The sequence below is a fragment of the Hyaena hyaena genome, unplaced genomic scaffold (assembly GCF_003009895.1).
Source record: "Hyaena hyaena isolate Hyena2069 unplaced genomic scaffold, ASM300989v1 scaffold_8, whole genome shotgun sequence".
In the NCBI taxonomy this organism is placed as follows: domain Eukaryota; kingdom Metazoa; phylum Chordata; class Mammalia; order Carnivora; family Hyaenidae; genus Hyaena; species Hyaena hyaena.
The window spans coordinates 4,390,946-4,404,085 of record NW_024080640.1 but is presented as its reverse complement, the minus strand read 5'-3'; the positions used below and the strand labels follow the sequence as shown (position 1 = coordinate 4,404,085).

General features: G+C 36.9%; 1 protein-coding gene across 2 annotated transcripts in view; it reads right to left on the bottom strand.

Moving 5' to 3' along the window:
* The window catches only part of MKLN1 (muskelin 1), a 361,418-nt gene that overhangs the window by 17,685 nt on the left and 330,593 nt on the right, over window positions 1-13,140 (bottom strand). For both annotated transcript variants that reach the window (XM_039243337.1, XM_039243345.1), the window contains 3 exons: window positions 11,097-11,211; window positions 9,589-9,728; window positions 1,946-2,048 (listed from right to left, as the gene is read on the bottom strand). In XM_039243337.1, the coding sequence (XP_039099268.1) occupies window positions 1,946-2,048; window positions 9,589-9,728; window positions 11,097-11,211 (358 nt within the window). The remainder of the gene's footprint in view (window positions 1-1,945; window positions 2,049-9,588; window positions 9,729-11,096; window positions 11,212-13,140) is intronic.

The following is a 13,140-nucleotide window of genomic DNA, read 5'->3' as shown; positions in this document are numbered from 1 at the left end:
CTGAATTTATTTACTTTGCAATATTTTGTTTTAAGGTTTTATTTTTTTCTTTTTTGAGAGATAGTGGGTGAGGGGCAGAGAGAAAATCCCAAGCAGGTTCTGCAATGTCAGTGCAGAGCTGGACACAGGGCTTGAATTCACAAACCGTGAGATCATGACCTGAGCTGAAGTTTAACGCTTAACTGACTGAGCCACGCAGGCGCCCTTGTTCTTGTTTGTTTTTTAAAAATAAGGGAAAAAAATAAAAATAAAAAAATAAGAGAAAAACGAACGTTCCAGGGTAACAGCCATGTTAGACAGACTCTGGAGAAAACACACGGAATCTATTTATAACTTTCAAATGCCTGGTCTAATACAATGCACATTAATGGGCTGTTTACAACTATGTTCGGTTATAAGCCATAACAGATTAAACCAAACGTATTCTGCTACTTGGCAAAACTATGATAATTTCCCCATTTCAAATAGTATCATGAACTGACTGAAGACGTAAGGAGGACAATTAACTGTTCCCCTTCAGGGGGTCCTATAGTGTGTTCTGCTGACTCCCCACCTAGGGAAGGGTTACAGCCAATACTGAGTAAGAGCAAGCAGGCTTCTTTTCACAGTAGACAACTATGGAAGAGAAGCTCTTTGTTTTGGTGCCAAGGACACACAGGTTCTACTGCTTAAAAATACAATGAACCTGGTGCCTGAAAGTGATTTGACATTAAATCCAAAGCCTGTGTCACTGGGGAACAAAGAAAAGCACTGCCTGATGTTGCTATTACAAAGAAAAAGCGAAGCAACAGGTAACAGGGAAGTAGATGGAAGGAACAGAACTAGATATCGTCAGCAACAATTCTGTGAGTAGAAGGTAAAATAGATTGCAGTTCAGATGTTGCGAGATGAACTATGAACAAGGATGCTTGGCAAAAGTTAAAAGTGACGAAAGGAATCTCAGACGTTAGTAGGAAGACCTGCTGTAAGACTATGAAATTCACTGCAGGTGTATTCACACACCATAGATAGGCAAATATGCCTCCAAAATATTACGTCTTCTCCTTCCCTCCCCTATTAGGTTGGGGAATCCTGGTGAATGAAGTCAGTAGAATGTAGTTAAACTATCCTGCTAGGACACTCATACACCTATGTATCAAGGTAGCAGGGAGTCTCACTCCTTCCAACCTCTTTTCACTTTCTCCCTACAAAAGAGAGTTTTCTTTCTTCTCTTTAGGGATTCGGAAGTACCAACAGAAAAGTTCAGGGACACCTGGGTGGCTCAGTCAGTTGAGCATCTGACTTTTGGTGTCGGCTCAGGTCATGATCCCAGGGTCATGGGATCAAGTTCCATGTCGGATTCTCTCTCTCTGCCCCTCTTCCCTGCTTGCACTCTCTATCTTAAAAAAAAAAAAAAAAAAAAAAAAGTTCAAACTGAGCCATTATGTAATCCTTAAGTGAAAGAAGCATAGGACCATGAAAGTAAAAGTTTCTATTTCCTTCCCAACACAAAACTAATGTCTAAATTAAAAATTTTAACTTGAGAATCCTTTCCTGAATGGACCAAGGGCTTTTTGTGTGATCTGAAACTTTTGTTATCACATGAAAGTAAGCAATTCAGTTTTTATTTCATCTGTTCGTGCCACTTTTTTTTCTTGAGAGAAAGATCGCGTGCACATTAAGCAAAGAGAGAGAGAGTCCTAAGCAGGCCCCATGCTGTCAGTGTGGAGCCTGATGTGGGCTTGAACCCACAAAATGAGAGGCCATAACATGAGCCAAAACCAAGAGTCAGACACCCAACGGACTGAGCCACCCAGGTACTCCTGCTCTATGCCACTTTAAAAATTATTGGTGTCATCATATTTTCCCCATTTTCCTTTAAGTATCTCAGAGCAAAATCAGCAAGTAAGAGTTAGAAAGACTTTTTTATTAATGCTCACTTTCTAAAGTTTATTACCATCTTTACCTCTTTTGTCTCTTCTGGGTCTGAATGATCCACAGTTATATAAAGATCGTTTTGCAAGTATTTCAGGGCACTAAGGGGATCCATTTGGGCCTTTTCTTCAAACCTAGAAAATGTAAACAAGAACAATAATTGTCTGGAGTTATGGGAAAACATCAGAGATGTCACTCAGACCTGGAGTGGAATATTGTGTCTAAGGAATCATTGTGGATATCTGTGTTTGGGAATCCAGAAGTGAGAATTCTGCCATGGTGACAGTACAGCTATGCAGTCCCTGGAGATGTGATGGTGATGCCAGGTGGTCACAGGCAGCTGTGGAGTGAGAGACTGGGTAGGAGCACTTCCTACCCTCTTCTTAAACCTACAAGCTAAGGTTAAATCAACTACAAACCATAGTGAACATCTCAAATATTTTAGATAACAAAAGTGCAAAAGAGCCAAATATGTTTCTTGAGAAACAAGGAGTGATAAAATAAAAATACCTGATTAGATTTGTGTAATATACATTCCACTAGAGGACCTGAACAGGTCAGAAACAGTTCACAAGTACCATGAACACTGACTGAATATATATATATATATATTTTTTTAAACTGATTATTTTTAACAAGATTTCCTGTCTCAGTCAATAACAATTGTAGCAACCACTTATCAAGTATTTGTTATATGCTAGACACTGTATCAAGTATTTTACATATATTACTTCATTTATCCCCGCTATGATGACAGTAAGTTTTATTATCATTTTTTAAGAAACAGATGAGAAACTGAGGTTCAGACAATGAACTTGGACAATATAAGAGCTAAAAAAGAAACAATAAGTTAGTTCTCCAAAAGAATAAAAGTCTGCTTGGGGCTATTTATCTATTTAAAAAAGATACTATGTGGGGTGCCTGCATGGCTCAGTTGGTTAGGGCATCCAACTTCGGCTCAGGTCATGATCTCATGGTCCGTGGGTTCGAGCCCCGCCTCAGGCTCTGTACTGACAGCTCGGAGCCTGGAGCCTGCTTCGGATTCTGTCTCCCTCTCTCTCTGACCCTCCCCTGTTCACACTGTCTCTCTCTCTCTCAGAAATAAATAAAACATTAAAAAAAAAGATACTATCCTTTTGTTATAACATAATTATATATGGTTTTATTAATAAGTAATAAATAGGATGCTTTTCAAAATATTGTACAGAGAGAAAGTAAAGAAGACATTTAATGTCATTTGGGAAAGGAAAATAATGAGCTTTTCACAATGGAGTTCAGGCTGATGGCATCAATTAAGTTCCTGTCTTCAGAGTTAATCTTGGTGATAGAATACCTGTATTTCAAGCAGGGCAAAGACTAGCAAAATATTACAGCTCTGTTGTACCAGACAGCACCATGACTGTCAGCTAGCCTTTAAGCCCTCAGATGAGAGAGTTCCTTAGGCAGAGGTCATGTAACTCCACCATCTTGTCCAAAACGGTTTAGACCAGTTTTGGCACCTGAGACAAAAGCAATCCTCTCAAGCTTGACCAGCAGTTTATAAAGTGTCCTGGCAGAATTATTCCCAATACCTGAAGATAGGAATACTATCTTGAGGGAGCTCGATCTAAGGAGGTACTCTTAAAGAATCTGAATGTGAGATATACAAGGACACAAAAGGCACTCAAAACACAGAAGTCGGTAAACAGAAGACATGAAATAGTAGGTAGATTCCTTCCCTTCCTACCCCTCTTTGCCTTCCTTTTTTCTTAACTACCTACCTACTTATTTACTGAAGACACACTTACCTACCTACCTATCGATCGATCTTCCCTCCCTCTCTCCCATCTTCCCATCCATCCATCCATCCATCCATCCATCCATCCATCCATCCATCCATCCATCCATCCAGGGAAGCTAGGAGGTTAGGGAGAGCAAAGACTGGAATAATCAGCAGAAAAGGAGAAGTAGGTAGTAAAGAAGCAGAAAGGCAGAGGCTAAGTTACAAGGAAAGCTACTATAGTGGCTCCTCCTCGCTAGAATTGTTCTAAGACCCTAAACAATTCTCCATCAGGCCTCAGCTTCCAAATGCTAAGGGAATGCCTTAATTCTCTAGATATTCTCATAATAACTTTTCTTCTAGTGAGGTATCTTAAGAATGGTATGTTTTCTTTCATCTTTTTTCTAAACTTTCTTTGGCTTGCAAAAACTTATCATTGGACTTATGTCTGTAATGCAGAATTCTATTTCAGCCAACAACTGGGCCCTGTACCTAAAGGGACAGGAATTAGTCCTATAAAAAGTTTTCTTTTGCCCCTTTTCTATCCCCAAATCATCAAGTTCGGAAACTTGAATGTTATAGGAAAAAATAATAGTGGCATTTAATTTACTGTATTGTGTAGCACCATTAAGAATAAAGAGAGATTTCTTGGCATACAATATACTTCTCTCCTTCCAAATTTATATTTTGACTAAATAGAATACATACTGTTTTCCATAAGAACAATAAAAATAAACAAGCTAGCACAGGAGTATAGGGTAAGGTTTCATATAATGAAACATTAGGTATGTAATATGTAATTTAAACTAAAAAGGTAGTTTTCATGCTCTACTCAATTCATAGAAAGCAACTTCTATTTATTCTGTCTGCAATGTAGCAATGTTCCTCAAACTCTTGAATTCATCTCAGAGTTGGTAGAAAAAAGGAGTCTATTTTATTTCAAATGTCTAAAACAGGAGTGCCTGGCTAGCTCAGTTAATGGAGCATGTGACTCTTGATCTCGGGGTTGTGAGTTGAAGCCCCACACTGGGGGTAGATATTACTTAAAAATAAAATCTTGGGGCGCTTGGGTAGCTCAGTCGGTTAAACATCCGACTTTGGCCATGATCTCATGGTTCATGAGTTTGAGCCCCATATCTATGCTGACAGCTCAGAGCCTGGAACCTTCTTCAGATTCTGTGTCTCCTCTCTCTCTCCTCCTCTCCAGCCTGCACTCTGTCTCTGTCTCTCTCAAAAATAAACAAACACTAAAACCAAAAAAAAAAAAAAAAAAAAACCCAAACTTAAAACAATAAAATAAAATAAAATGGGCCTTTCATTGTCAGTTCAAATTAGTAGTAGACAAGATTCTCAAGATGCCCTAGCAGTTACCCCTGACTGCTCTCCTCTCCTAATCATATCCAATCCATCAAGAAATTCAGTCAGTGCAATCTTCAATGCCTATCCAGAATCTCACTGGGCTTTCTTGATCTCTTTTATGGAGTGTCTCTTCCCCCACCTTCCCTCAAATGGTGATGGTCTTCAGATAAAGCCCGGCATCTAATAATTGGCCCAGACCTTTCCTCCAAATGCTAACAGATGATCTCTAAAACCTAAAGTGCACTAAACTGAACTCATCTGTCCCAACACATGAACCTGTTGTTTCCGAAGAATTCCCCATCTGAGGGAAAATAGCCACAACCTTTCACTCAGTTCTTTTGGAAGAAAATCCGGAATGGTTTTATTAAAAGAAGTCTGAGTATGTTATTCCTCTACAGAAAATCTTTCAATGCTTTTCCTTTCACTCAGGGTAAAAGCCAAAGGCTTTTCACCAGTTGTCCCCTTCTTATCTCTCTGACCTCATGTCCTCCACAATTGCCCCACTCAGTCTACCTCTACCACGCTGTCTTCCTCAATTGATTTCTTAAATAATCCAGGCGTATTTTTAACCTCAGAGTCTCATCTATTACCTATCTGGAACACTCTTCCTCTCAAATATCTACATGATTCATTCCCTTCTATTCTTTAGGTCATTATTCAAATGTCACCTTTGCAGTGAGGTCTCTCCTAATATTCTTATTTTAAAAATCACATGTACAGGGCGCCTGGGTGGCTCAGTCAGTTAAGTGTCTGACTTCGGCTCAGGTCATGATCTCACGGTTCGTGGGTTTGAGCCCCACGTCCGGCTCTGTGCTGACAGCTGGCTCAGAGCCTGGAGCCTGTTTCGGATTCTGTGTCTCCCTCTCTCTCTCTGACCCTCCCCTGCTCATGCTGTCTCTCTCTCTCTCTCAAAAATAAATAAAAAACATTAAAAAAAAAATCACATGTACAAAATAGTTTTTAACCTGTTTTAGTTCTTTTCATCATACTTATTAACATATACATTCCTTATTATGTTTATTACTGATCTTCCTTTCTAAAATAGAAACAAATTTTTGTTTGTTTTCTTTACTGACATGTCCAGAGAGCCTAGGACAATGTCTAGCACATTGTAAGTGCTCAATTAAATATTTCTTAAATAAAGTTTCACTGATATTTATAAAGACCTTTAGGTGAGTGCTTTGGTCACTTTATACATGAGCAATGTGATTTCCAGGAAGATTAATTACAAGGCTTGAAGATTAATCCAAGGTTCAGGTCTAGTACTTTTTCTATTTTTTTTTAAATGTTTTTTATTTATTTCTGAGAGAGAGAGAGAGACAGAGACAGCATGAACAGGGGAGGGTCAGAGAGAGAGGGAGACACAGAATCTGAAAGAGGCTCCAGGCTCTGAGCTGGCTGTCAGCACAAAGCCCGACACAGGGTTTGAACCCACAAGCAGTGAGATCATGACCTGAGCTGAAGTCGGACATTTAACGACTGAGCCACCCAGGCATCCCCGGTCTAGTACTTTTTCTAATAGATAAGACATTAGCTCACAGCACTAATGTCAAAAAGTAATCACAATCAGAAAAAAAGAATACGGTGTTCCACATCTGTATGCTACTCTTACTACTCTAATTGAAAATAATCTACATAAACGGATGGGGGGAGGTCTTTAAATATTCTTAAATTCTCCTTTCAGGGCTTTTCTGGTTTCCTTCTGAGATGACCTAGCATACTCTTTCTCCCATGTAGAAAACTGCAAAGGCTGCTTCTTTGACCAATCCCACAAACTTACTGCCTCTCAGTTTCAGTCACTATTTATGAACCATTTTCATATTCAGAAATTTGAGTCTTTTATCATATATTTATGGGTTTTAATGATTTGTTGTTATTCTTTTATTCATTATCCACTTGCATTCCTTATTTTATGCCTTTTATAGCAGCACAAGTCACTAACAATGATGTTTGTGTTTAAAACTTAAAACATGCCATAATATATAATATTTCAGATTCCCACAAATTGTTATTTCGTCTGTCCACTGATATATATTTTTTTCAAGGTTTATTTATTTTGAAGAGAGCATGAGCAAGGGAGGGGCAGAGAGAGAGAAGGAGAGAGACAGAGAGTCAGAGGCAGGCTCCACGCTGTCAACGCACAGCCTGACACGAGCTAGAACCCACAAACCGTGAGATCATGACCTGAGCTGAAATCCACAGTTGGATGCTCAACAGATGGAGACACAAAGCCTCCGCCAACTGACACATTTTCAAAAGGGAAAAACAACTGTCAAAGATTAAAAAAATAATATGGCTCAAAATGGCCTGGCTGTGAGAAAATGAATAATCCTACTTACTTCTGGAAGGAATAAAAATTAACTTTCTGGAGGGCAACTGATAATTCATCAATTCTATCAATATCCTACAGAATTTTTGGATAGGGGTACATACAGACGTATATAAAAATATTAAATATGGTATTACTTATAATAGCAAATAAGTTGGAAATAATCTAAATATTTGAGAAAAATAGACTAGTTAAGTAAATTACACATAAAACAGAACACTATGCAGTATTATAATAATCAGTATTTGTACTGAGATGGTAATAAGATATTTGTAATATATCATTCATTGAAAGAAATCAGATTTAAAGCAATACGATCCCTATTTTTCAGTTAAACAAAATAAAAATCTACACGTACAAATATAAAACTTATAAAACAGTAAGTTGTTTTCTCTTCAATGATGGGGTGATGATTCAATTATTTTGAAGAGTGAGAGGACTTCTTTTTTTTAATTAATCATACATTCGTTTTTTTTTTTCAATTTAAAAACCAGAGTAAAGTGGTTAAAAAGTGAGTTCCAATTCTTTATATATAGTACTAAAAAATCTCCTATAACCTAGGAATACCTAGGTGACCAAAATGTCTGACTAGGAATGCCAAAGTGTCTGACTTTGGCTCAGGTCATATCTTGCAGCTCATGGGTTCGAGTCCCACACCAGGCTCTCTGCTGTGAGCACATTGGTAGAAGTGATGAGCCACTTCAGATCCTGTCTCCCTCTCTCTTTCTGCCTCTCCCTCACTGGCTCACACACATGCTTTCTCTCACTCTCTCGCAAAATAAATAAACATAAAAAAATCTTTAATCTCTAGTTGGCTTTTGATCAGAAAATTTTTTTAAAAAGAGCACAACTTAATATTTCAATTACCAGTTGTTATATAGGAAATAGAAAGCAGTAAAACTTCTCCAAATCTGTCTCATCCTTATAAAAACTTGTTTAACATTAAGTAAAATATTAAGGAATAACATTTTAGCAATGTAAACATTAGTTGATGGTGCCTCATTAAATCTTATTAATAAAAGAGAATTTATCTCTTTTCATCCAACCAATGTGAATTTCAGACCCTTTCTCCTGTAGATTCTATAGAAAATACAATATTTATTCACAGTAATGACAAAATAACAGAATAGCTATCTTCTGTTACTAATATTCCTTTCAAGCACAACTTGGGAAAATAGAGAAAGGAACTTAGTAAACATGATATGATAAAGGAAAACAGTCTAATAATTTATACCTATTTGTATTCCATATAAAGCATAAATACATTATACATAACAAGCTGACCTTGTCTGTGTATATATGTATACACACAGACATCTGTGTGTGCATGTGTGGTAGTGACAGTGGCGGTAAGGTGATGAACTCTGGAGTACTCAGGATCATAACCTGAATGTGTCACTAATGGCTGAGTGACCCTGGATGAATTATATAACCCATTTAAAAACACCTCATTTCTTCTTTTACAAAATTATCATTGATAACAGAACCTACTCCACTGCCTTATTGTAAGAATAATATACAAGACGTAGTACACAAAAATTGCTCAATAAACAGCAGCTATTATCATCATTAAAGGCTAATCTCTTTCCAAACTATAAATTTTTATTACCACAGAACACTATCAATAACCAAAAGGACAGATAATGCTTGTCTACATTTTTCAGTAGCTTATCACCCACTACTAAAAAGCAAACATGACCCAGGAGATACATATGAGAATATTTGATTACATGATCTTGCAATTAAATGGCAAAGGTAATGATGTAAAATCACAATCAAATTTGAAGTTGTATTGTGAAACATCAGATTAGATACCATTTAGTCAGCTGTACCACCACATTCACTGTTAAGAAAACTATCAACAGGCCAGGCACACAGGAATCTAGAACTGATGAATGATTTGTTGTGATTAGGCCTTGAGTAATTACTGGAAGGGGAATTTCATCACCTTCATAGAAATTTTTTCCATTTAACAATTTCAAAATTTCCTTGTTCTGTATTTAGAAAATTTTAGCATCAGTACGTATTTTCACTTTGTATCTTCCTTTGAAAGAGGAAAGCAAAAATAAGGAAAATAACAGGGCATTTATAAAAGTCATGATGTTTACAGTATGTACACTGCTGTATTACTAAACTTCCAAAGACAAAGTCATATCTCCAAAATTTAGGTAATACCAACAGTAGCTGATAATGTTAAATCGAAGTTTTCAGTGAATTATTTTTATACCTGTGTTTTCTTATCAGGTACTTGCAGTGCCTCAGTAAGTAATCTTTTGAAGGCCTACATAACTTCAGTGACCAGAAGTCATCTAATCTCATCTTTGGAGAGCAAGATTTTCCTGGATTCCCACCAAATAAATAGTGAACCTATAATAAATAAAACAAGCCACATTATAAGACGCAAGCATACTCAGGAAGTGACGGAAGTCCTAGTAAAATGTCTTCACTTTGGTAGCAGTGCGTAACAGTAATAAAACATCACTACATTTCTACCAAATGTTTCTTCTGATTTTTCTTCTTTCTGTTTTACTTTAAAATACTATGGCTACTTCCTTAAACACTTTGCATTTTATGTTAAAATGAGTTGTATTACCACAATTATACTGACAATGGAAGATGTGAAACAAAAGCAATGACAGTAAGAAGCTAATCCAAGATACAGTTTACTGAGGGCAATAAATATGGGGATTATTAAATTAAACAAGTGTTGATCATAATAACAAACAAGATGTTTAATAAAACTCTGACACATATGTTGAATCACTGAAGGTCAAGAGTAACTAGAAACTTTTTAAATTTTAAAATATTAATTTTTTTAGACTTACTGCCAAATATTAAATGATATATATAACTGATAACTTTTAAAATATGGTATTATTCAATACCAAAAAAAGGAAATGAAAAAGGAATACAATAATCATTTCACTATTATAATTTTAGTGATATTCTGAGCTTACACAAAGTATTAAAGCAGTTCTTGATATTTTGAAAACATTTATATTCAACAGTATTATACAACAGCGATATTATTTCTGTCCTATAGATAAAAAACCCATTTGCCCTTTTAAATCTGGGAGACTCTAAGAGAAAGGGCTTCTGTTCACTTTTACCTAAAGGTTTCAAATGGCATAGAATTTAAATAATCATCTATAGCCTAGACAGAAAGAAAACAAGCTCTGTCAGTAAGTTATATAATCTGAGCCCTATCACCAAACCACATGTAAAGTTTAAGGGAGACATGTTTAAAGACTTCTCTGAACACTTAGTGACACTAAAAGTTCAGAATGCAAGGCTGTTTTCATGGGCCCAATGGAAAAGACACACCATTCATAGATAGGAAAAAAAGGAATAAAATACTTCATGTACAATGGGAAAATCTAAAATCAGAAGTTACATGTACTTTTTCATATCATGGGACAAGGTATCCTAATGCTAAAAATGGTACATCTTTTATTTAGATATTCACAGTGCAGAAATAATAGGTCATGCTATGAATCTGATCTATGCAGCTACAAAGCAAAGAGAAAAAATGCCAGGAATTTTGGACTATGGAAAATGTTTATCTTGTTGAGTTTTAGGGAGAAATGATATTGAATGTCTGCTACATATTCTATGGATGTCTACCATGTATTATAACTTTTTATTCAAATCCACTTTAAAAAAATAAGAAACATATTTTGGGATTCTTTCAGATTATAGTCTCGGAAAGTTTACTGGTCGATGCAGTTAGGGTACCTTGTGTAACTCATCATATACAAGCTGATGGGCAAATCTTGGACATGGTTCTTCCTCCTGAAGACTTTTACTTGGATTATCCTTTGCGGCTTGATCATTCTTATAGACGCAAGACCTGTAAGACATTGCTTTTTAAGGCATTCTATTCTAAAAACTTAGCAACATACATAATGTTTATATAACTTAGCAAACAAGCAAATTAACTGGATGTCTAATTACCAACAAAAAACTTCTAAATTTATTCACATCAAATCTTAAAAGCGCTGGTCACTCTCACACACTAATGTGAATTTGTTAGAGTGAAGTTCTTATGTTCTTTCAATGTTGATCCAAAATCTCACTTAAGAACAACCTAGTTCAGGGGCGCCTGGGTGGCTCAGTCGGTTAAGCGTCCAACTTCGGCTCAGGTCATGATCTCACGGTTCGTGGGTTCGAGCCCTGCGTTGGGCTCTGTGCTGACAGCTAGCTCAGAGCCTGGAGCCTGTTTCAGATTCTGTGTCTCCCCCTCTCTCTGACCCTCCCCTGCTCATGCTCTCTCTCTGAAATAAAAAAAAAAAAAAGAACCTAGTTCATGTTATGAAATATGAACAGCATATGTGAAAGCTTCAACCAAAGTCCGAAAGAGAAGATAACCCCATCTATTTACTCACAACGAAAAACTCAGATTTCTTTCTGTTTTAGCTTAACATAAATGTTCTACTTAGAAAATAATAAATTCTAGGGTGCCTCAGTGGTTCAGTCAGTTAAATGTCCAACTCTGGATCTCGGCTCAGGTCATGATATCACAATTCATGGGATCAAGCCCTGTGTCGGGCTCTGCATTGACAGCGTGGAGTCTGCTTGAAATTCTTTCTCTCCATCTCTCTCTGTCCCTCATCCACTTGTGCTCTCTCTCTCAAAAATAAAGTAATTAAAAAGAATAAAATTCTTAAAAAGAATAATTTCCTTAGTTGCTGTGTGGAGGAAGTTCTCTGAAGTGCCTGTTTTTGTAAAATATCCACTTATTCAGTAATGACAGAGGATTAGAGCAGGATTCTCTAGGCCAGCGTTTTCCAAAGCAAAATGTGCACCACTTGTTCTGTGAGATGCTCTGTAACAAAAAGGTCCTGGTTTGGAAACACAAAGTAACATCCCCTACCCTGCTCTAGTGAAATCACTTCCTTGACCAAAACTAAGACCACCTGGAAACATGAAAAGAACCATTGTTGTCAAGTTCACACACCTCCTTGATAGCAAATTCTAGACTAAAATACAATTCTCTTGACTTCTGGACTAGGAATCATCTATTACCTGAAAAATCCAGAGGTAAAATCCATTCACTGAACATCATTGTAAACACAGGCACCAATATTGACTTCTTTACCCAATACAGGCATACCTCATAGATATTGTGGGTTCAGTTCCAGACCACCACAATATTTTTTTATATAAGTGTTAATTTTGTGAGAGAGAGTGCATGCACGCACGCGTGTGAGTGCAAGTGACGGAGGGGCAGAGATAGGGAGAGAGAGAATCCCAAGTAGATTCCGTTCGCACTGTCAGCACAGAGCCCAACATGGGCTCAGTCTCATGAACTATGAGCTCATGACCTGAACTGAAATCAAAGAGTCAGATGCTCAACCAACTGAGCTACCCAGGCGCCTTCAGACCACCACAATAAAGCAAATATTGTAATTAAGTGAGTCAAAGGAATTCTTTCACTTCTCAATGCATATAAAAGCTATATTTATACTATAATGTAGTCTAGTAAGTGTGCAACAGCATTGTCTAAAAAAATGATGTATATATCGTAATTAAAACATACGTGATTGCTAAAAAATGCTAACCATCTTCTGCATTTTCAGCAAGTCATAATCTTTCTGCTGGTGGAGGGGGTTGCCTCAGTGTTGATGGCTGTTAACTAATGAAACTGGTGGTTACTGAAGGATGGGGGAGCTGTGGTAATTTCTTAAAATAAGATAATACAGTTGACCCTTGAACAGTATTGGTTTGAACTACATGGATCCACTACCATGCACAGTTTTTACAATACAGCAAGGTAAAT